General features: G+C 41.1%; 1 protein-coding gene across 46 annotated transcripts in view; it reads right to left on the reverse strand.

The window, feature by feature from the left end:
- The window catches only part of FANCB (FA complementation group B), a 742,096-nt gene that overhangs the window by 683,428 nt on the left and 33,216 nt on the right, over positions 1–25,452 (reverse strand). For 30 of the 46 annotated variants that reach the window (XR_014835726.1, XR_014835725.1, XR_014835737.1 and 27 more), the window contains exon 10: positions 2,314–2,441. The exons of 15 other annotated variants lie outside the window; for them this stretch is intronic. Coding sequence is in view for 1 of the 31 variants with exons in the window: in XM_085008539.1 (XP_084864665.1) it covers positions 2,385–2,441 (57 nt within the window). In the remaining 30 variants the exon portion in view is untranslated. Of the gene's footprint in view, positions 1–2,284; positions 2,442–25,452 lie in introns of those variants that run through there. One more of the 46 variants, XM_085008539.1, reaches the window with a different exon arrangement.

Below are 25,452 nucleotides of genomic sequence, written 5' to 3' on the forward strand. Positions count from 1 at the left end.
CACCAGATCTGAGCTGCATCTCTGACTTATGCTGCTGGCAGCAACGCCGGATCCTAAACCCACTGAATGAGGTCAGGGATCAAACCTGCATCCTCACAGACACTACGACAGGTTCTTAACCCACTGAGCCACAACAGGAACTCCCTGATTCACTGTGAAACACCAATTTATATCTGTGCTGTCCTAATGACACGACCCTTAAGGATATTCAAAACCAAGCATGCTAAATCTGTGGGTGCTGGCATTTGTAGGGCTAAAGCTGCCTACTCAACATCCTCAAGAAGCTGTCAGTGGTACCTCAAACCAACCATGGGCACAACTGAATCCATGGTTTCCTAAACCCCCAGCCTAAAGCGGTCCTCCTGCTGTGTTCCCTTACTTCAGAGAGGGCACCATCATCCCCTCCTCTGCACAAGCAAGGCTCATCCTCTCACTGAGCCTCTGCCCCCAAACACCTGGCAAGGCCCTTCGATCCCACCTCCTCAACAGCTCCCAAATCCACGTCTCTCCATTCCCCTTCTTCTGCCTCAGCCCATACATTTGATATTTCCTTCCAGAGTGAAAGTCATAACTGTTCTCTCCATCTCCATTCTGTGGCCCTCTGACCCAAGCCAGAGTGATCTTCCTAGAACGTAGTTTTGAGCACAACATTCTGCTCCTTTACATCTTTTAAAAGCTTCTTTCTGGCCACATAATATGTCCCAAGAGCCTCCACTACATGGCTCATTTTGACCACTTGGATCCCACAGGCTCCAGCTCTGCAAGTCTTCTGTGCTCTCACACGTTCCTCCCCGCTCCCACAAAGTCACCTACTCCTTCTCACGCTCCTCAAATGCCTTGATACCTTATATTGTTTCCTCCCTGTGCTAGAAATTAGGAACTCCCATTTCTAACAATGCGCTGGATGAAAGAAAACACTAATCCGGAAGCACATATTTCCAAAGGGAGTCAACACAGAATAGGCAGCCTTTGTTTGGCAGAAGGTCTGGCTGAAGTTGATAAAACAAAAAAGCAGGACCATGAGTTGAACCAGAGCTTAGGAAAGCCAAAGGGTGGCACATACTAGAGTTAGGAGAATTTGCGGGCTTCCTAGGACAGGGGACAGAGATGGAGCGAGAGCCCTGAGAAAGGAGGGTGACCCCCTCGGTGACCCCTCAACCTTCCATCAGTCTATTACAGTAGCACTGTGAGCCAGTGCAGAGCCGTGCTCTAAGCCAGAGGTGAGAGAGGCAATGGGAAGGCACTGCTCGTGTGGAGAGAAGACAAAGCCGCCAGGATCCGGGGCTGACAGGGCAACAGGCCACAGTGTGGATGGACCACGAGAAAGTCACATGCATGGCACAGCCCGGCCATCCTAGTGCACATGTTAGATTTTCCAGCACCTGTAGGACTGCATCTCAGGGCAGTAGACTTGCCATCAGAGGAAAAGGAGATGAAACTCCCACAGGTGAAAAGAACTAAGGATTTCCAGGCAACCCTTAGGTAATAGTTACAGCTCATGTAATAAAGCTATAGGATTGGTAGGAAGTAAATAAACAGTCCTGAGCTAGCAAATAAATGCAATAATCAATCTGTTAGATATAAGTTAAAACAGATGTACTTACAGAAGGGGGTTAGTAAAAGGCACATTGGGCTGTAGACATAGAGTAACATTACAAGAGTACTGATAACTTAAACAGAAAAGATTGGTCTTCAGTCTCTAGATCTTTAACTTGCAAAAAATGGTAAACTGTTTCCAACAGGTCAGAGAAGTAATGACAGGGTTTTGACTCAAATTAGGAAGCAAGAAAGACTGAAGTGTGTGGAAGAGAGAGAAGTTGATTACCACTGTCCTAGAATTCTCACACTGTCTAATCGAGAAATTCGGGAAACCAAATCAAGTTTACATTATACCTTATATAATAGAAATTATATAATAAGCAGGTAAAAGTCTTCAAGCTTGAGATGTCACAATTCAGGACATATTTTAATGTCAACAGAAATGATTTCAGACATAAAATGTATTTTCAAGGCCTGAAAAAAAGAAAAAAAACCACTCCTTTACACAAAGCCCCAGCAACTATATGTGACAACATTTTGTGCTTACTGCAGTCACTGGAGTTTTATAGAGTCCAACATTTCTCTAGGACCTCAGTGCTAATCAAAATTTGAGAAAGCAGTGTGAAATGAATACGTATGTGAAATTTGGGGGTTCAAAAATTCTCAAATACTTGCTAATGAACTTGGATGAATGAGGTAGGATAAGTCAGAATATGCTACGATAATAATTTCCAAATTCTCTGTGGTATACCACAACAAAAGGTTAGTTCTTACTCATATAAAGTCTTTAGCAGATCTGGGATACTGAGCAGGACTGCTGTTCTCCACTGGGGCAGTTTTCCTCATCACTTAGATGTTCCAGTTTCTCCATCCCAAACATACACGCTCATAGTTGCTGTGGTCTAGAACAAGAGCAGAAAATCGGAACTTGCTTCCATCTGTAATTCACATTCCAGTCGCCTGACTAAACCCAACTTCAAGAAGCATGTGCTCAACATCCCATCCTCAAAAAGGAAGATGAGAAATTCAAATATTAGTCATGTCTACTACAGATATGCAGTAAATCTTTAGCTGTGACTTGTATTCCTACAGGCAAGGTTAAAGAAAAATGTTCCAGGTATCCTCATGCATCAGAAGCTCCTTCCCACCTTCCTCCCACTTGTTCCTGGCTTCAGGACAGTGTGACTACGACAAAAAAAGATTGAAAAAATAGAGTGCAAATACGTTATTTATTTTAATCCATCCCACAGCACCAGCGAAGGAATAAGAGCTTTCTCTGACCTATTGTAGGATTTCTCAACCTCGGCATTATCGACATTTTAAGCTGGACCATTCGTGGGAGTTGTCCTGTGTTGCAGGTTATTTAGCAGCATCCCTAGTCTTGACCTACTAGATGCCAAGAGCATGTCTCACTTTTCAGTTGTGAGAAGCAAAGATGTTTCTCGACATTGTTAAATGTCCCCAGGCTGAGAATCGTTTTTCTCTTTGTTTCCTTTGACCACCAGAAGGGTTCAGATCATCTAACATTTGATGTGACCCAGTACTGAGAAAGGGGAGAAACAGACCAAAGATGATACACTTTTTCCCAGATCCACCACTGAGACTTTAGGCAAACCTCTGAACCTCTCTTTGCCAAATCTATAAAGTGGGGAGAAGAGTGTTACCTGGCTCACAAGCTTACTGCAAAGAATTAAATGAGAGGCTAAGCAACCCATTCTCTTCCGTCTTGGGAAATTACTTCTGTACACATCCAGTCCCTACACATACATGGAAGCTACCTCAGGGCTTTCTGTTGTGTTCTACTTGTCTCTTTGCCTATTTCTGCAAGAGTTCCTCGCTGTGTAACTAACTACTATTAAGTCCTCTATTATCTACAGGTGACTTGTCTGGGAAACTCGGCCCATCGGGAAAGGAGCTAGAAATGGAGAAGTGAAGAAAAAGGCCTGCAGAAGCCCTGCATTGAAATTCAGACTCTTTCCTCACTGTGAAGTCCCCCACGGTTATTAAGATGGCTGGTAAGTTATTTCTTCCTCAGCCCCTGCACCACCTTGTGCCTCGCACACAGGTATAGGCAGACACCCGATAAATGGTTGCTGAGGGACTAAATGAGCAATTTCAGACATAAGTCAAAGAAGCTTATCATTACTGGGTTTCCCCACATCGCCTTAGGTTAAGAGTCCCAAATTAGGTGGGATGAGGACAGGGGAAGTATTAAGACAAGCAGGGCCAGCGTGAGCAATATGTGACAGGTGATAGTCTGACATTAAAAGAGGACCTTAAAGGGCAGACATTAATTTAAAAATAAAAACCACACGCTCTAGAGAGTAAGCCATCATACACATCACAATAACCCCTTAGCTGCATTATGCTGTCAGTGCATAATAATTGACATCCTTAATAATGACTCTGACATTTTAAAAAATGCTAATTTCTGTTCAGCATGTTCTATTTTAAAAATTCAGAGTAGCAAGTAAGGCAGTTGAAAAAGATTTCCATCATAGACTTACAAAATATGGGATTTGCAATATACCTTAGAGCTTATCTAATCTCTTTTCTAGGTAAGAAATTTCCAGAGAGGTGAAGTGCACTTATTCCAAGGTCAGGTGCCCAGGGAGATAGGATTGGAACTAAAAGCTTAGCTTGTTGACTTTGTGGCAAATTATTTTTCCACTACAGCACATCTTCAAAAGTATAAATTTATTTCTTTAATTAATTAAAATGGCCAAATTTAGTATCTGGCAACTCAATAATGGTACAATTCAACTATATGGAATTTTTCTTCACTGGTCCTTCTTGAGCCTTTGTATTGTTCAAAATAAAAGTTCAAATTTGGTAGATGTGACAAAGAAGGAGAAAGCATGATGCTTGATTCAAATTGACTGAACATTCTAGAAGGGAAGTGAAGATTTGCATGTAAGAAGTCAGAGCAATGCAACAAAGCATGGAGTGTGGCAATGAGTGTGACTGTGTAGAAACCAACTCTGAGTGCTCTGAAAAAATCAAGAGATAGGAGACATCAATCCATGGCGTATAGTCAAGGATGGCACAGAGGTGGGAGATGACATATAATCGGAGTTGGACCCAGAGGATATGTATACTTCAGTAAAAAAAAAAAAAAAGTGCTCCAGATGTAAAGAACATTGTTGGAAGACACTAGAAAGGGGTAGAAGCCTGGATTGCATTTTCTAAACCATTCACAGGTTATCTAACAATTATGAGTTATTTATGAGGATGGAGGAGGTGGTTACAGAAAATATTAAAAATTTAGCCTGCCCTGGAAAATCTAAGCTACGGGAGTGAAGAATAAGGAAAATGGCCCAACTGTTTTCGAATAGCAATGTCTGATAGAAGCGTAATACAAGTTACATGTGTAATTTAAGTATTTTAAGTAACCTCATTTTTTTTTTTTTTTGTCTTTTTGCCATTTCTTTGGGCCGCTCCCACGGCATATGGAGGTTCCCAGGCTAGGGGTCCAATCGGAGCTGTAGCCACCGGCTTACGCCAGAGCCACAGCAACACAGGATCCAAGCCGCGTCTGCAACCTACACCACAGCTCACGGCAACGCTGGATCATTAACCCACTGAGCAAGGGCAGGGACTGAACCCGCAACCTCATGGTTCCTAGTCGGATTCGTTAACCACTGCACCACGACGGGAACTCCAGTAACCTCATTTTGAAAAAAGCAAAGGATTCAATTCACTTCAAGATGTATTTCATCTAACTCAGTACATCTAAAATGTTATTTCATTATGTATTCAATACATAAAAATTATTAGGTGATATTTTATGTTCTTTTACTAAGTCTCTGATATCTAATATGTATTTCACACTTGCAATATATCCCAATTTGGATGCTAAATTAATCAGAAATTATTAATCTACATTTTTCTTTTTTTTATTTTTGGCTGCTGCATGGAGTGGCTTTATGTAGGATCTAAGTTCCCAGACTTAGGGTTTGAAATGAGGCTGCAGTGGTGAACACAAAGGATCGTACCCACCAGGCCACCAGCGAACTCCCTTAATCTGCATTTAGATATTATAAAATCACAGCTGAAAAGATGAATTCACATACCCAAACTGTTTCAAATATGTACATATAAAAGTTTTCTCATAACTGAATCAAATACTAAAAGTCATTGTTGATATTCCCATTCACATTGACAAAACTGCTTCTATTTTTAAGTTTAAAAGGCAAACAATCACAATTAAATAAATTAAAAGTTCAATTCCTTAAGCCTACAGGACAAATCTCAAGGGATCAGTCACACACGTGGCTAATGGCTATGTGTTAGGCTGCACAGGTCAAGAAGTGGATTTCAACGGTGACATGCGGCCCTCTGATGGCTGACTCAGAGGAGTGCCTGGGGGCAGACTCTGCATGAGCTGGTACACAGGACAGAGCCCCTCTGCACTACCCGCCAAGAAGCAAGGAGATATCAAGACAAAACCAGATTGCTAGGGAGGCTATCCTGCACCAGGATAGAGAAAACAAAAGAGAAAAAAGCAAAGTCGGGAAGACAGATGGAACGTTTACTGGATTAAGTAAAGTGTGAAATAATGAGGACTGGAACCCGACGTGGGAAAGGGGAGTGAGGCAGAGTCCATGAGAGGCTGCTTCTTGGCTGGAAGAACCGACAAGACTGAAGAACAGATGGGACACAGAAGAAGAGCCACCGGCTGAAGCCCTCAGAGAGACCTCTTTGTGGTTTGTTCGGGGGTTTGTTTTATGTTTGTTTTTCTGTATTCTTTCTTGTACTTGCATTTAGCAGGGAAAATTCTACTCCCTAGTGATTTATAGGAGTTCAGGGATTCCAGGGTCCATTATCATGGGCAAGAGGTAAAGACAGGAGGGGAGGGGAAAGGAAGGGTGAGGAGGAGACAAAGAGAGAGAGGTTCTAAATTCTAAGTTTAGGATTTACCAATAAACCGGTGAGAGATCAAACCACATGAGTAAGTGAGATCACCCAGGGAGGTATGGAGGGTGAGAAGACAGGGGCCACCCCACGGACAATACATTTCTAAGGACAAAGAAGCCTTGAAAGGAATGTTTCCAGTGTGCAAAGAGACTGAACCAGACAGGCTGGGGTCTGCTTCAGGACCTCATTCACTCAACCAACATTTATTGACACGAGGCCTAGGTGTTCACATTCTAGACCCAAGTGAAGTAGGCCACCATGGAAGAGTACACTGCTAGGGACACAGCCAGGACTGAAGCCCAGATGGCCTCTGCCTGCAGCAGGGTCTCTGTCCCATGCCACAACACAGCAGGAGTCACTCACAGTGTCGGGGGCAGGCTTTTGGCTTTGGAGATAGGTCAGTCTCAACTGCATTCATTTCTGTTGATGTTTCACTTGGTATTTTAAGAAAGCTCTTCAAATAAGATCTTATTTTTACCACCAACAACAAAGTAATTAGATATATATCTAAAAGGGAAAAGATGGGGCTGGGCAGAGTTGGGATGGTGGAAAAATCTTCTCCTTTACAGCAGTGATGGTGCTGGAGGCAGAGCAGGGCTTTGGGGAGGGAAGCAGGTGTTGGTCTCCCATCCACTAGCTGCTGCCAAAAGATGAGTGTGGAGATACAGGAAAAAAAAAAACATATAAACTTATGGTCTCCGGAGCAGACAGTTTGGGGGGTGGGGGGATGTGCTTGGGCTGTGGGATGGAAATCCTGCTATGATCATTATACAACTACAGATGCGATAAATTCATTTGAGTAATTTAAAAAAATGAAAAACAAAAAAGATAAAAAAAAAAAACCATAAGACACAAGAAAACTCCAAGGACATTCAGTTCAATGTGAACTGATGACACATTATACTATTTAACTTTGAAAAGAGCACTCAAATTGAGTTAGGATAGAAACGTCTAACTTAGGAACTTTTTCCAAAGAAATGTCACAATATTTTCCATTAAGGATCCAAGGGACCACCATATTTTCACTTGCTCTAACACAGATTTCTATGCGACCCTGTTGAACAATTGAGGCTTTACATTTGTTAGTTATAAAGCTTCTATTTCCCCTGCTTTGTAATTTGGAGGAATGCTTAGTATTCTGGGTTCAAACTGTGAAATACAATAGAGAAAATTACCCATCCTGGAAACTTAATTCCTTTGATTGCATAGTTGACTTTTCTTTTTTATTAAAAAAAAAAGGCCTTTAAAGAAAGAATTTATTCATTAAATCTAACCATTTGCATAAAATTCAATTCAATCCTTGTTTCTTTCTTTCCAAATTTTTCAGAGAAGGTAGAACTCAGTCTCATTAATTTCATACTTCTTTTAGTGACATTCAAGATTCTGAAATCAGAGAACCATGGAACATGCAATAAGAAAAAGCAGTTACCTGGGGTGTCTTTCTTCCCCCTTCACCTGACATCTCCTACATCATTCAGGTGGACTCTCTGTGCCCTTACAAAACCTCAACTCTTTAGGAGAAATCTACCTGTGTTTTTATTTTTTGTCTTTTATTTTATTTTATTTTATTTTAGGGCCACATCTGTGGCATACTGAGGTTCTCAGGCTAGAGGTCGAATCACAGCTGCAGCTGCTGGCCTACACCACAGCCACAGCAATGCCAGATCTGAGCCACATCTACAACCTACACCACAACTCACAGTCACACTGCGGATCCTTAACCCACTGAGCAGGGCCAGGGATCGAACCCATGTCCTCATGGATACTAGTCGGGTGCATTACCACTGAGACACAGTGGGAACTCAATACTTGCCTCTTTCTTATATGTGAACACATCTGTCTGTGCCAGATCTCCAGGGAAGGACTATCATGCACATCTTTGTATGTCTGCAGACTGCCCCAGTAACTGCTCTAGGATGCACATGATAAATATCAGTGTAAGAAATAAAGAATGGATATTTAAATGAATAAACACATGAATTATAAGAACTGGATTCAGAGCTGGAATTCTTGAGCAACTCACTCCACCTCTCTGAGCTTCAATTTCCTTATCATAATAAAGAGAAAGAGTGGATGGTCTAGAGAACTTCTCAGGGCACTGGAAAGCATCACATATGATAATATGCGTGAAAGCTCTTGACACACGGGAAAACACTATGGAAATGTGAGTTGCCGTCTGGTGTCTGGCAAGAGACGTAAAAGCCTAGCCAAGGAGCGAATCCCACACGTCTGGGAATGGCGTCGTGGTTGACCCAGATTCCATTACAAAATCCCAAGAAACACCCTTGATTCTTCCTTCTCCCTTGCTCCTAACACCCAGTTAGAACCAGTGTCACCTGTTTCACCATCACTGAGGACATACAGTCATGAACAATTATGCATTCAGGCCTCTACCCCTGCTGGTAGCAGCAAGTCCATTTCCTCCCTCTATAGCACATCTCCCCATAACTGACCATGACCTCCAAAGGATTACCCAATCCCAGAAGTAGGATCAGGATGGAAAGGATGGTAGTGATTTGTCATACAAACACTCACTGGAGAACCAACTAGAGAACTGCTAGCTGACAGAGTTCTCCCATAATTTTGCTGTAAACAAATCCTGAACAGCTGAATGCTGCTGGAAAGTCTGGTCAAGAGCCCATCTGAAGGAGTTCCCACTGTGGTGCAGTACATTAAGAATCCAACTGCAGTGGCTCAGGTTGCTGTGGAAGCACAGATTCAATCCCTGGCTCAGCACAGTGGGTTAAAAGGATCCAGCCTTGCTGCAGCAGCGATGTAGCTCGCAGCTGTGGCTCAGACTAGACCCCTGGTCCAGGAACTTCCATATGCCATGGGTGCGGCCATTAAAAAAAAAAATATTCAGGCTCCAAGGCATGCCAGATCATGTGCCTTAACAGCTGGGGAGGTTAGGTCTAGAGAAGCCTCCAGCACAAGCTACAGACTATGCCTAAACCAGCCCTTCTCCATCAACTCCAAAACCCCTGTTTTGGTCCCTGTTCATAAGCCCCCTTTCTTCAGTCATTATATGTGCAGGATCTCACTGGCTGTCTCTACCACTGGTTCTCAAGAGAGGTCTTCCTGGCCTAAGTTTACAGGTCTTCCTAACTTTGAATCTTGGGAAGCAGGTATGGAGTTCCCACATCTTTCCCCATGCTGAAGAATGGGTGCCCTCTCCTCTTGTATCGACATCACTAGAGGAGGTCAGATTTTACAAAATAATGAAGATCAGGGTCAAGGACACCACCCACCATGGGCACTCTGCCTTCACAGGCACTCTATTATACAAGCAGTCACAGAGTTCTGCCCTTTTGAATGCCAAAATGTTTCTCAGTTCCATTCCTTTGCCTTGCCACTACCTCGTTCAGGCCACATCTTTCACCTGGATTGTTGTGACAGCTTCCTAACACTGTCTGCTTTGTACTGCTCTGTTCCAATCCACTCCCCAAACACAAATCAGATCCCATCACCTCCCTGTTCAAAACAAGTCAGATGCTTCCCAGTGACCTCCCGGTGAACCCCTTAACAGGATTCCAAGACCATCAGGATCTGGCCTCTACTTACTTCTTAAGATTTACGTGTCCTCTTCCTCTGCCTCTCCCACAGCTCACCAGTCCCACTCCTTCTTTCCTAGTCCTGTCCTCTTGATTTATTTTCCCTTTCTGGCCAATACTAATTAATCAATAAATCTGTCTGTCTCTTCCCATCCCTGCCCCTCTACCTCTTACTTCTCAGCCTTTCCCTTTCCTATTCACCAGTCTGAAATCACCTTCTCTCCATTCTTCGCTGATATGTTTTGTGCTTGTCCTTTATGTCACAATTTAAAGCCACTCCACTTTTTTTTTTTTGTCTTTTTGCCATTTCTTGGGCCGCTCTTGCGGCATATGGAGGTTCCCAGGCTAGGGGTCGAATCGGAGCTGTAGCCATCGGCCTATACCACAGTCACAGCAATGCAGGATCCAAGCCGCGTCTGCAACCTACACCACAACTCATGGCAACACCGGATCCTTAACCCACCGACAAGGGCAGGGATCAAACCCGCAACCTCATGGTTCCTAGTCAGATTCGTTAACCACTGTACCACGACTGGAACTCCCAAAAGCCACTCCATTGAAAAAGTCTTCGCTGATCCTCTGTGAATAGGTTAGGGTCATGTTTTACATGCTCCCACAACTACTGAACTTACTTTATTGTACTATAACATCCATCATGTTGATATTGTAACTACCCATTTCATTTGTTCTGTTTTGTTTGTTTGTTTCCCAACTAGCAGCAAAGCTCAATGAGGCAGGGACTTTTTATAAGAGTTCAGTCCATAGGAAGGACAGAATAAAAATGTGACTATAGGAGGTCATGTAAATGAATAAAACCTAATAGGATTTAATATCAAAAGTAACTGAACTCTTAATTGCAAAGTAGTGATAATAAGTAGTCTTTGTTAGGGTATAAATCCAGTTAGACCTAGATTATGCCATCTTTTGGATTTTACCTTTTTTTTTTTTTTTTGTCTTTTTTAGGGCCGCACCCATGGCATATGGAGGTACCCAGCCTATGGGTTGAATTGGAGCTGTACCTGCTAGCCTACGGCACAGCCACAGCAACGCTGGATCCGAGCCACATCTGTGACCCATACCACAGCAATGCCGGATCCTTAACCCACTGAGCAAGGCCAGGGATTGAATCTGCGTCCTCATGGATGTTAGTCAGATTTGTTTCCACTGAGCTACAACACGAACTCCCTAGATTTTACCTTCTTGAAGTTTAAATCTAAAAGACATAACTGAGAAACCTCAGCTGTCTAAAACTTTACATGAAAACAGTATTTTTACTATTAAAATGCATTTTCTTATATAAGATATTAACATAAGGAGAAGTTGGGGAATAGTTCACAGGAACTATATACTATTTTTGCCATCCTTCAGAAGTCTAAAATTATCTCAAATTTAAGTTTTTAAAAATGCTTTTTTCGTATGCATCCTTTCCTTAGCTATGTAATCCCCCTCAAAAAAAGGAATTCCACAAAAAATGTCAAGACAAAAGGAGAATATGAACATTTTCTGAAGTTAATATTGATTTAGAATTTCAGATATATATATATATATATATATATATGGAATGCCTAAAATATTCTATTTGTTGCATTAAGAAAACTGTAATTAACTGCTACAAATTTCTTTTATTGCTTAAAGACAAAAGTGTATATAGAAAATTAAGATATTTTTTACCATAAACAGCTTTGATTCTAAAATTATGTAACGCCTACAATGGCTAAAATAGTAATTTTTGGTAAGAAATTGTCACATCGATTTAGTTGAAATACACTACAGTTATACCACACTTCAGTAATAGGTTACATGTCTCAATTAAAGAAAACCTTTGAGAGAGAGAAAAAAGAAATCATATGAAAAGCGAGGCCCCATGCTGAGTATAAATTTGATAAAAGCCAGAAAAGTGAGGGAAAAGGCATCCATCTAGTTTCATGTTTTCATTATGTTTTCATTTTCATTCAGAAAATGCTACCCTCTAATAAATTAACTATCATACAGCTGACAAATAGTTATGACATATGACATGACAGAATATAACATAAAATAAAATAGTTAATATGAACACATGATTTGTCCAGAAAGTGCTTTTTGAGTCTGAATAAATTCACATAGCCACAAAACCAGGCCATGTTAGACTAATATAAAGTGATATTAAATGAGGATTTTTGTAATATCTGGGCAGGGGGAGTGTTCCACGAAGCCCTCAGAGCTGAGGTCAGTAGGTATCAAGTATTCTAAAGATAGGTGATGACTTAATCACCTAAGTGGGTGGTTCAGCTCCCTCCACCTGCCTCCAGCTTATTTAGGAGAAACTCAGAGAGACGTATTAGAAAAATGAGAAGACGGGTGGTTTCTCAAAGTGAGAAGTAATGAGAACATCCTGGAATTTTTGTTTTCTTCTTCACGAGGACATTTTCTCTGCCTTCAAACTTAGGTCAAGGGAGTCAAGGGGTCAGCAAGAAACTCCTTCAGGGAGATGGGAGAATAGGACTAGGAAAGAAGGAGTGGGACTGGTGAGCTGTGGGGGAGGCAGAGGAAGAGGACACTTAAACTGAAGAAGTAAGTAGAGGTCAGATCCTGACGGTCTTGGAAAATCCGTTTGAATGGAGGTATGCAATTTCTTTAATCACTTCCTTTCAGTTTTCTTTTTTTTTTTTTTTGCCATTACAAATAATGACAAAGTAAATACATATACACAGATACATACACACATAGAAAGAATTGCAAATATATTTTAGGATAAATTCCTAGAAGTAAGATTTCTCTGTCAAAGAACATATGTATTTCCAATTTTCTTTAGATACTGCCCAATTTCCTGATTAGGAGATAGATCTGTTTGCACTCCGACCCGTAAAGCATGAGAGTACCAGTTTCTCCATGTCCCTGATGGCAGATGGTACTGTCAAACATTTAAATTTGTGCCAATTCAGTCAAGGAAAATTGTTATTTCAGTGAACTGCTTGTGTATGTGGGAACATGATTTTTAAGAGTTGTAGAATATTCCATTATATGAATGAAAAAAACTCTAAACCCATTTTTCCTATTGCTAGACATTTTTTCATTGTTTAAAGTAGTGAGTGCAGTGATCATCACTGAGAATAAATCTCTTTCCACATACTGGATTGCCTCCTTGCAATAAATTTCCAGCAGTGCCTATGCTCAAAGAGTTTGCTATCTAAGGTATTTGATACATACTGCAAAATGGCTTTGTAGAAAAGTTTTACCTGTTTTACTTTCACCAGTAGTATATGAGGGGCATATATCAGAATTTTAATTGCAATTATTTATAGTAACTGCTTATAAGTAAGCAATTACAAGTGTCTAGTGTTTTGGGATCCAATATCAATATGTGGGGGTGGGGGTTTCTACACACTTCCAACAAAAAATTCTCTGGACATCAACTGGGTGTCCCTCAGTTCAACTGAATTCTGAGGCCTATTTACCCAAAGACAGCACTAGATTCCACAGGTGAGGGGTTCAGTCCTACAAAACAAGTCCCTCCCACTTCAGATGCCATTCATGAGCCTAAGCTGTTACTTGTACTTCTAACCAATAGGTTATGTATCAGAGGTTCCCATGACCTCCTCCTTGGGTTTCATTACTTTTCTGTCTTCTAGTTCACTGCTTCTCTGTTCTCTTGATCCAATCTGGTGTTGAAGCTCTCTATTGCACGTTTTAATTTCAATCATTATATTCCTCAGCTGCAAAATTTGTTTGGTCTCTAATGTTTTCTCTGTTGAACCTCTCATTTTGTTCTTCTATCATTTTTTTCATTTTGTTAAGTTGTCAATCTGTGTTCTCCTGTAGGTCTCTAGGCTTTAGAACAATTATTTTATATTATTCATCAGGCAGTTTGTGGATTCCATTTCTTTGGGGTCAGTTACTGGAAGTTTCCTGTATTCCTTTGGTGGTGTCATGTTTCCTAACTCATCACAATCTATATAGCTTTGTGTATGTGTCTGTGCATTTGAAGGAGTCACCTCTTTCTTCCAGATTTTATGGGCTAATTTTGGTAAGAAAAAACCTTCACCTATGGGTCAGGGCATGCTGGTGCATGCTATGGTCCTTGGTCTAATGGCATGAGGTGCCAAGTATGGAAACAGATAGTGGCTCTGAGTCTGGGGGTGGGGTGCACAATGTTTTGCTGGCTCAGGCATCTGTTTATCACAAGGTTGACAACTTCAGGATCCTTTGTGGTGAGAGCTTCAGGGTGTCTGGTGGCTGCAATGGATGTTGGAGTCCTTAGGGATACCTCCACTTTCAGAGATGAGGGTCTGGGGATGGTGTTAGTTCTGGCCAGAGCTGGTGCTTTGCACATGTTTGGCTAGGGGCGCTCCCTATAGGTGCCTTTGTAGTGTCAGAGGCCAGCCATGTGTACACACGCAGTAAAAAGGTCCAAGGTCAGGGGCCAGTGCCAACTGTGGCCATGTGAATATCTGCAGAGTTCCAAGCTATTTAATGTGCCCTTGTGTGGCTGCAGGGGCTAGCTGCAGATATAGTCATGGCAGTAAAGTCTAGTGAAAGGAGGCAGGGCCAGCTCCAGGCATAAAAGCAGCTGTGGGGCCTGAGCTTTTGGCATGTACTCATGCGTCTACTGGGGCTAGATGCAAATATGTACATGGTGGTGATCCAAGGATGTTAAGCTGGCATTATGCACCCACATATCACAGAGACTGAGATTGGTGGCCAGTTCGGATCCTGGATCTTGAGCATCCTGAAGCAAAGTCACTGGGGGAGAGTAGAGGAAAGCAGGAAAGGACTCAGGCAGGTGGTGTCTGTGAATACAAAATCCTATGAGGCCCTCGATAAAAGAAGCTGCAAAAGGTCTGTGGTGGCTGTTCTGGCCATTGGTTTCCTTAGTGGCAAAATTGTTGGGATATTCTGTGGATGGAGCAGTCTGCTGGGGTCTATGGTGAGGTCCTTACTGATGAAATATGCAGGGGTTTGTAGCATCCACAAGCCTGTCAAGGTCCCCAGTGGCAAAGGCTACTAGGGTCCTCTGTAGAGCAGACCCCTGGGAACCATATTCACTCCTACGGCAGAGCTGATACTGATAGCCCCTGCCCTTCCTCCTCTGTGTGTGTGTGTGTGTGTTTTATTTTATTACAGTTGATTTACAATGTTCTGTCAATTTCTGCTATACAGCAAAGTGACCCAGTTATATATATACATTCTTTTTCTCACATTATCCTCCATCATATTCCATTGCAAGTGATTAAATATAGTTTCCTGTGCTATACAGCAGGATTTCATTGCTTATCCACTCCAAAGGCTATAGGTTGCATCTATTAACCTTCTGCCCTTCTTCCTTGATCCTAGCCATCTCTAGATGTACCAGCTAAGGCAGTCTCTGGGTAGGGTGAAACGAAGCAGGTATTTTGTGCCATGCCCTGCAAGGCTGCGTAAACTGGTCACTTATCCCTTTCTCATTTTCTAAGCAAAGAGAACTATTTTGAGCCAGGAAGCTCCCATTTGGCATTGAGTAGTAATGACTTAGAACTGGGATGATGCAGGCAAAGTGAAATTGTTCTTCCTGTCCTTTTCAAAAAGTACAATTATCCTAGGTTTTGGGGCCACTGTGTTGTTAAAACTGCTGCTGCTTTTTTTTTTTTTTTTTTTTTTTTTTTTTTTTTGTCTTTTTAGGGCCGCACCCACAGCATATGGAAGTTCCCAGGCTAGGGGTCTAATTGGAGCCATAGCCATCAGCCTACACCACAGCCACAGCAACGCTGGATCCGAGCCGCGCCTGCGACCTACCCCACAGCTCACTGCAATGCAGGATCCTTAACTCACTGGGTGAGGCCAGGAATCAAACCTGCGTCCTCATAGATGCTAGTCCGGTTGGGGTTTGTTAACTGCTGAGCCACAGCGAGAACTCTTGTTGAAGTCTGTTTTTGCTTTTTGTCTTTTTGTCCTTTTTAGGGCCGCACCCGCGGCATATGGAAGTTCCCAAGCTAGGGGTCGAATCGGAGCTGTAGCCACCGGCCTACACCACAGCCACAGCAATGCCAGATCCGAGCTTTGTCTGCAACCTACACCACAGCTCATGGCAACGCCGGATCCTTAACCCACTGAGCAAGGCCAGGGATCGAATCCGCCACCTCATGGTTCCTAGTTGGATTCATTTCCACTGCACCACAATGGGAAGTCCCTGAAGCTTCTTAAGTGGACTCTTGAGCACTCCCAGAACTGTATTTGTTTGTGGAGAGCTAATTGTTATTCATCATGGGGAGACAGAGACTTGGGTCTCCTACTCTGCCATCACGGTAATGTCACTCTTCAGTTGGAATGCATTTTAATCCTACAAATAATTTAAATTCAAGATGTGAAAATTGTTTCGTACAATACTGATTCGTGTATATTTAACCACTATACAGCTTTTCATATGTTCTTCATTTCCTCCTGCATTTTCATGTTTCCATACAGTATCATTTTGTTCCTGCCTGAAGAAATCTCCTTAATATTTCTTTTAGAGCAAGCCTGCTGGCAATGAAATCCCTTAGTCTTTGTCTGAAAATGTATGTATTTTATCTCCATTTTTGAAGCATATTTTTGCTACACATAGATTTCTAGGCTCAGTTATTTTCTTTTTGCTTTTTTTGCTTTTTTTTTAGGGCCACATCCGTGACATATGGAGGTTCCCAGGCTAGGGGTCTAATCGGAGCTACAGCTGCTGGCCTACACCACAGCCACAGCCATGCCAGATCCAAGCCGCGTAGGTGACCTACACCACAGCTCATGGAAATGCTGGATCCTTAACCCACTGAGCTAGGCCAGGGATCAAACCTGCAACCTCATGGTTCCTAGTCATACTCCTTTCCACTGTGCCATGATGGGAATTCCAAAGCTCAGTTATTTTCTATAAGCAGTTTAAAGGTGAAATTCCATTGCTTACTGAGTTTCCATTGTTTCTGATAAGACAATGACTGTTGGTTATATTCTTGCTCTTTAGAAGGCAATGTATTCTTTAACCCCTTTTCAGATTTTCAGTTGACTGGCTTTCATAGGCTGTTTTTCCATGATGCATATAAGTACAGTTTTTTGCTTGCTTCCTGAGTGTCTGGATTGTCTTTCATCAATTTTAAACAAATTCTCAACAATTACCTCTTCAAGTAATGCTTTTGCCTCATTCTCTGCCTTCTTTTCCTACAGAATGTCAACTACATGGATGTCAGACCATTTAATCTTTTCTCCACCTTTTCTCTCTTTGCTTCAGTTTGTGTATTTTCTACTGAGCCATATCTCAGTTCACTAATCCTACATTCTGCTACCTTCCCTGTGCTGCCAAACTCATATATTTGGTTTTAAATTTCAGATACTTTATTTCTCAGTTCTAATCTTTCCTATTAATTATTGTTCAGTTCCCAATTGTTTTAACTTTTCTATCCTTTCATCTATTTTGCCATTTTCCCTCTATTTTGAATACATTATATATTTTAGAGTTCTCAATCATCTCACATCAGAACCAGCAACATCAGTGGATCTGCGTCCATTTTTTCCCCTAATTTCCAGTCATATAGTCTTGACTTTTTGCACATCTAGAAATTATTTTCTTGTGTGCCAGACAGCATGTATAGAAGAACCATAGACATTCCATGGAAACGTGGAAACCATAGATGTTTCATGGAAAAATGGCAAAGAGAGTTTCCCTTTTATTTCACTACGCAATTAAGGTGAGTAGCTAATAAACTCAATCCAATCAGACGTAGAGCTAGATCAGGGATATATTGCTAGTTTAGTGAGACTCAATTTCCTTCTGGTATGTTCCTGTTCCTAGATTTTGGAAATACAGATCTCCTCAGCCCTAGAAGCTAAGAGACAGTTCTGTCCTTCAGAAGTTTTCAGCCTCCTTTAGCCTCCTGCTTCACTCAGCTTCAAAACTTGGCAAATGTCTTTAAGGGGAAACTCACTGTGTTTGAAGCAGAGCTCCTACTTGGCAACACTATACAACTGAAAGATATTTCAGTCTTTCAGTCTCTCTTTTACAAGGTTTTGTGCTACCTCCTTCATGAAAATAACCCAAGGTGAAAACTGTGTGCATTAAGAGCTCCTTAGTATTTCAATTTGTCCCTACAGTACTACGTAACTGCTAAAGGTTGCTGACTTCTCTGTCTTCAAGCAGATGCCCTTTGCCTGGAACAAGCCTGATCTATAGCCTGCCCCCAGAAAAACAAACAGCTGGCAATTATCAAGTAATTTTCAAACAATTTTCCCTTTTGTATAATTTTAGTTCAGCCAGCCCTTGTTCCCACAGCTCTCTAAATCCTTGAAAATGTGATTTTTATAGTGTATCCACTTTTGTCTGGTGGGAGAGTGAGCCTGTGGCAATATATTTCATTTCGTTGTTACATGAAAGTCCAGTTTCATTGATGCCGATTTTTTGGGGTTTTTTTTTTTTTTTTTTTTTTTGCTTGTGTGAAGTTAAATGTTTACTAGCATCTTCTTTTCCATTAATATTAAATGTTTACTAGCATCTTCTTTTCCATTAATATTTTTGTTTCTTTGTCCTTTTTTCTGATACTTTCTCTTCATCAAGTCATTTTCTCTGTATTGTATTAGTCCTTATTTTGAGCTATGTCATAAATAATGTTTTTCCAGTGTTAAAATGTCTTGACTTTTTAAATTTTTTTTTTTTTTGGAGTTTTCGTAATGATTAAGTTTTATTTATTTTTTTTTTTATTTTATTTTCCCACTGTACAGCAAGGGGGTCAGGTTATCCTTACATGTATACATTACAATTAGTTTTTCCCCCACCATTTCTTCTGTTGCACCATGAGTATCTAGACATAGTTCTCAATGCTATTCAGCGGGATCTCCTTGTAAATCTATTCTAGGTTGTGTCTGATAAGCCCAAGCTCCCGATCCCTCCCACTCCCTCCCCCTCCCATCAGGCAACCACAAGTCTCTTCTCCAAGTCCATGATTTCTTTTCTGAGGACTTTTTAAATTTTTTAATAAGGATGTTTTGATTTTTTTCTTTTATGAATGAATTTTATGGCTTCTGTATTTTCTGAAATAGAAAAGGCTTGCCCACTCTAAAGTAACATGGAAGTTATCCCTTGTTTTCAGCTAATATTTTGTTTCCTTTTTTCTTTGTTTTTTGCTTTTTTTGCTTTTCTTTTTAGGGCTACACCTGCAGCACATGGAAGTTCCCAGGCTATAGATCAAATCCAAGCTGCATCTGCCAGCCTACGCCACAGTCACAGCAACGACAGATCTGAGCCACATCTGCAATCTATACCACAGCTCAGGGCAACATCAGATCCTTAACTCACTGAGCAAGGACAGGGATCGAACCCATGTCCTCATGGATACTAGTCAGGTTCATTACCACTGAGCCACAACAGGAATTCCTTTGTTTATATCTAAAAATATGATGTGTTACTATTACTTGGTTTTTTTTGGAGGGGAGGACCCTTTAGTAGTATTCAAATGTTTCCTTCTTTCAGGTCTTGTACATTTGTTATTACAGGTGTTTTTGTTGTTGTTGCTACTATAATTACACTACATTTGCTTTCTTACGTAGTTTCATTTTGCAGATAATAGATGGGAATGAACATTTTAATTCTTGAAAATGAGATTGTTCTTTAGTATCTAGAAGTGCCAGAGAATCCACAGAGTTGTGCCAGAAACACTGTTTGAGAGTAGGCAAAGAAGACTGCCCTCAGGGAATTCAACCCACTTAATAAAAGTTTTCATAAATGGAATAGATTCATTGAAAAAGTTCAAATTATTCTTTCCCCTAAATTCTATCATTAACCAAAAATAAAAACCTGGGAGTCATCTTTGACTACTCCCTCTCCTTCTACTGACCATCTAGCCATGGTTTCTAACTGATAGTGAGCATCAGAATCACACTTACAGCTTTGAAAAATACATACAGGTGGTCTCTACCCTGGACCATTCTAGTTCATGTCCAGGGCAAGTCCAGCCATGTATGTGTGTGTATATACACAACCAACTCCAGTGATTGTGATTCCCCACCTTTTAAGAAACATTAATAAATTAAAAACTACATCCTGTTGACTATACATCCTAAATATCTCTCCAATACATTTCTTCATTTTTACCTTTGCCAATTTAAACCAATTCATCATCTCTCCTAGATTGTTCTAGCAATTTTCTTGGTACTATTCCTAAATCTCTTTGTCCCTTACAATCCAACCTCTAAAAAGCCAATAAGGCCACATATGTAAAATAAAACCAGACTGTGCCACTTGCCAACATAAACTCCTTCAAAACTTCCCATCTATGATTCCTAAACAGTGATCCACTGACCAGTGCCAATCCATAAGTTTCCACTGGTATGTTGCACAATAAGACTAAGAAAAATAAAGACAACATAGTGACTTTTTTGTGAAACCAAATTTATTCAGTTTAAATTATCTGAATTCTATGATGATATATTTAACATCAATATATTGTTTTATGGAAACGATCATGGCATGGGTGCCATTTTTTAACATTTTTATATGAAGAAAAAATGTCAAATCTATGCTTTTCTCCCCAGTGTTTAGTGTTAAAAATTACACCCACTCATGATCAAAGTCTAGAAACCAATGACTGAGAATTAAGTATAAGCTTCCTAATGTGATATGTGATATGGAACCCCCCCCCCCACACACACACAAACACAAACACACTCAGACTGGCTCTTACTTGCATTTCTTAAAACTATATTTCACTTGATAATGTTTCCTTTTTTATATTTATTTATTTATTTAGTCTTTTTAGGGCCGCACCTGCAACATATGGAGGTTCCCAGGCTAGGGGTAGAATCAGAGCTGCAGCCACTGGCCTACACCACAGCCACGGCCACACAGGATCCGAGCTGCATCTGCAACCTATACCACAGCTCACGGCAATGCCAGATCCTTAACCCACTGAGCGAAGCCAGGGTGCAAACCTGCATCTGCATGGATACCAGTCAGATTCGTTTCCCCTAGGCCATGACAGCGACTACCTGTTTCCTTTGTTAAAAAATTATGCTAATATTAGTTCACCATCAATTATGTGCAAAGTACTATGCCAGATCAGATAGAAAGGAGATCAAGACAGAAAAATGGGCCATGCCTATAAAGAAGTTAGGCCTACGGAAGGTTTTACATTTTGGAGTCAAAGGCCGGGATTTCAAATTGAACTTAAACTATAGTGCCGAGACCAGCTCAGCAAGCAGGGGTGAAGGACGGGCACTGCAAAGCCTAAGTTAAATGGCAATGAAGATATACAGACAGAGTAAAGTTTAAAGATGGAACTGGGGGCTCAAGACCTCATGGATCAAGAGCCCAGATGTGTGGTGCCTCACTGCTTTTACTGTGCTCAGGAGAAATGTGAGGCGGGGCAAAAGCTTAGGGGCGTTACTGCTTACAGTCACGTGGCAAGCTATTCTTTCACTATGGCCTGTAGGCAGATGTTTCTTATCCATAGGGAAACTGGCCATAGCTATTCACGCGGAACACCCTGAGAAACAACATGTGCCTGCCTGCGCAGGGGGTTTTCCTGCTTGCACTGACTGCGTTCCAGAGTAGACACCATGTTCTTTTAGTTCATGTATATCCTTCTTACCAGTCCCTTTCAGCCCATTTCCCATAGTTAATCATATACTAGCCACGGGCCATTGTGCAGTCACTTCAGAATTAAGGGAAGATGTTTTTCCACACTATCGTATCTGCCTATAATGAGGGAGCTATTAAATTATAATTAAGGTCACTGGAAAGAAGTATAGTGTACTACAAAAGTAACAGGGGAACCTGGCCTGGTCTTTGAGAGTCAAAGGTTCCCAGTTGTGAACTGGGATCTGAAAGATGAATGGGAATGAAACTAGGTGAATGGAAGAACAGGAATGAAGAGAGAGCAGCAGACAATGGGAAGAGCATGTACAGAATGTGAGGTGAGAAGCACAAGGCTGTGCTTGAAGAGCTGATGAGATGCTGGTGACTAGTGACCAGAGAGTAGAGTCCTAGCTGGGATCAAGAGGAAGACTAAATGACACCAGACCTCACATGCCATATATAGATTTTGATCTTTAAAAGTAATGGGAAGCCACTGAAGGAATAGTGAAACAATGAACACTTGAGGACAGAAACTTCTACTTTAACACTCCCAACCATCCGCTTGCAGTCCTATGCAAACATCATGCTGTTTTACTTTCTACTGCCTTTATAGTGAACTATCCTCCCTTTCTCCAAAAAACTCTTGATATTTTAATTGTGTTTTGGCCATACCCACAGCATGCAGAAGTTCCCAGGCCAGGGATTGAACCTGAGTGATAGCAGTGACAATGCTGGATCCTTAAACACTAGGCTACCAGGGAACTCCAATTTTTTAATTTTTAAAAGTAATGTAATGAAAACAAAAACAAATAATAATAATAAATAAAACTAACATGATGGATGATAAGTGCTGCATTAGTTTCCTAGGGCTACCGAAACAAAATGCCACAAACTGAGTGATTTACAACAAACAGAAATCTGTCTCATAGTTCTGGAGGCTAGAAGTCTGAAATCGGGATGGAGACAGGATCCTGCTCCCTTTGAAATCTGTAGGGGAACTGTTCCTTGTTTCTTCCTAGTTTCCAGTGTCTTGCTGGTAATCTTTGGCATTTTGAGGCTTGCAGCTATATAACTCCAATCTCTGCCTACAGTGTTGCTTTGCATTCTGTCTGTCTTTCCATCTTCTTTTTTATCTTTTAAAGCTTTACTGAAGCATAGCTGATTCACAAGGTTGTGGTCTTTTCTGCTGTACAACAAAAGTCTTCCCATCTTCTTATAAGGACACCAGTTATACTGGAGTAGGGGCCCGCCGTACTCCAATGTGATCTCGCCTCAACTGATTACATCTGTGACAACTCTATTTTCAGATGAACTCACATGCTGAGGTACTAAGGATTAGGACAACCTATCTTTGGGGTGAGGACAAAATTCACTTCATAAGCAATGCCTATGTTAAAATATTTAAGTGGTAGTAAACACTAAGTAATGAAGTCTCCCTCTCATAACCCCAGCCTAAGCCAATCAAAACAGGATAGTGAAATGACCACAGGCCATTTCAGGTCTGAAGGTGGGTAGAAAGACATGAGGGGAAATTGTCCTTTGGAAAAGAACGTTCTTCACTCTTCTGTAAGCTCTCTCCTCCTGGATGGAGTGGTGTGCAGATCTGTATACCTTAACATCCTGCTGAGCTTCTGAATCAAACATCTCAAACTTGTACATCTTCCACCAGTTACAATAACCATGACATCTTCTTCACTGGTAAATTCGTTTTGAGTTGGATGTTCCTTTACTATAAGTCCTAATGGATAAACTGTGTCATTTGGCACTGTGCAATCATTATCTTTCCATTGTTTCAGTATTCGGACTAATTTTTCATTGTTAGTAATTAAATATATCCTTCCACAATAATTACGGACATAAGGCACAGAAGATAATGTTAATTGGGAGTTCCCGTGGTGGTGCAGTGGTTAACTAGGAACCATGAGGTTGCGGGTTTGATCCCTGGCCTTGCTCAGTGGGTTAAGGATCTGGCTCTGCCATGAGCTGTGGTGTAGGTCGCAGACGTGGCTTGGATCCCGCGTTGCTGTGGCTCTGGCGTAGGCCAGTGGTTCCAGCTCCGATTGGACTCCTAGCCTGGGAACCTCCATATGCCACGGGAGCGGCCCACAAAATGGCAAAAGACAAAAAAAAAAAAAAAAAAAAAAAAAAAAAAGAAGATAATGTAAATTGGAAAATGTCAAAGGAGAGAGTAAGATTAAGCTTATTCATCCTTTGGTTTTCCTTTCATCACCAAAGATGGTGGAACATAAATAATGCAGGGGAATACTTTTGTGTAGAATTTGTATCAGTGGAAGTACAATGGCAGCAGAGAAGCATTATCTTGTAGCGGATACCTTGTAGTGATCCGTCCAGAAAATACATCCAACTGTGAGGACTGTACATAATGACAAGAGGATATTTGAAAACTTGAATATCCCCAACATAAAAGCCTTGACTTTGACAATACCACAGAATTGCTTATCACCTTGCCTCTCAGAATGTGGTCCATGAACCAGCAGCATCAATATCATCTGCGACCTTGCTAGACATGCAGTCTCAGGCCCCACCCTAGACCTGCTGAAGCAGAATGTGGAGCTGAACAAGCTCTTGAAGTGATATGTATGTACATTAAAGCTTGAGAAACGTTGGCACATTACATGGTGAAGAGAGAGATGACAAAGAAAAATCTGCAAAGCCATGCCCCTAGAAATGGTCAAGCTGATTTGCTGCCTGCTGCTGCTTGTTGGCTCTGGCTATACATCAAAATCATCTTGGGAGCTTTTAAACTGATGCCAAAGCCCAAGGCAGAACCTGGACTAACTGGATCAGAATCTTTGGGGTGATGCGTAGAATTAGCTAATCCCTTTAAGAAGTTTTCAGGTGACTCTTATCAACAACCATGGCTGAGAATTAGTACAAATCAAGGGCTAGGAAGAGGAGAAGGAAGATTTCATGTTTAATGCATAGAGAGTTTCAGTTGCACAGGATGAACACTGCTAAACTGCACACTTAAACATGATGAAGATGGTAAATTTAGTATTATGCATTTACCACAACAGGTAAAATAATTCAGATAATCAATGTAAAATTGTCTGCTTTAATGTACACAAATAGGTTATTTCAATTTTTACAAAAAAAACTGTTTCTAAAAGGGTTTTGGATATAATTATTTTATGGGCTCACTAATGCATTAAAACCATTTTTTTGATCAATAAATATGTCAAAATTGCATGATTTAAACATTTTAGATCCCTTTGTATTGTCCCAAGTGCTCTGGTTTGAACTTCTTTCTTTGTGTATACATATCTCTCTGGGCCGTTCTTCATGGGGCAGCAACAGGTCTGATGGATGATCCCTGAATCATAAGGCACAATCCCACTACATCACTTTAATCCACAACCATCCCAACATGAATATCGTTAGTTTATCAGATCCCCAAAGTGTCCTGTTATGAAAAATCAAGAACTACTGCTCTCAGAGGGTGACCCTACGGGTATAGTGTCCCAGAAGGGCATTCCCATGAGACCCCAGGAATACTTTTATGAATTAGTATAGCATATAACTGTGCCCCTGTCTCTCTCATGAAGGCTGCAAGCTTTACAAAAGCTGTGAAGAGTTGTATTTATCTTTAGATCACTATCACCTACTTATACGCCTGTGCACAACAAAGTATTCAATGAAACTTCAATAAACACACGACTGGATAAAAGATCTTCGTATCTTCTTCCACATACCACGGATACTTTGAAAGAGATGAAACCTTTTCTACAGACACATCATTTGAAATAATTCGAGCATACAAAGGATGAAAAAAGAACTCTACTCCCTTTCTTTTCAAGTGTTCTTGCCAATTCCTATGGAATAAAGACGGACATTTTCTGCGTTTACTTTTCCTGGAATTCCAAGATCTACCATGGTGAT

Source organism: Sus scrofa, chromosome X, assembly GCF_054392235.1.
Source record: "Sus scrofa isolate SSC_HxYL_T2T_F1_AM1 chromosome X, Sscrofa_HxYL_maternal_Yorkshire_Landrace_v2.0, whole genome shotgun sequence".
Taxonomy (NCBI): Eukaryota; Metazoa; Chordata; class Mammalia; order Artiodactyla; family Suidae; genus Sus; species Sus scrofa.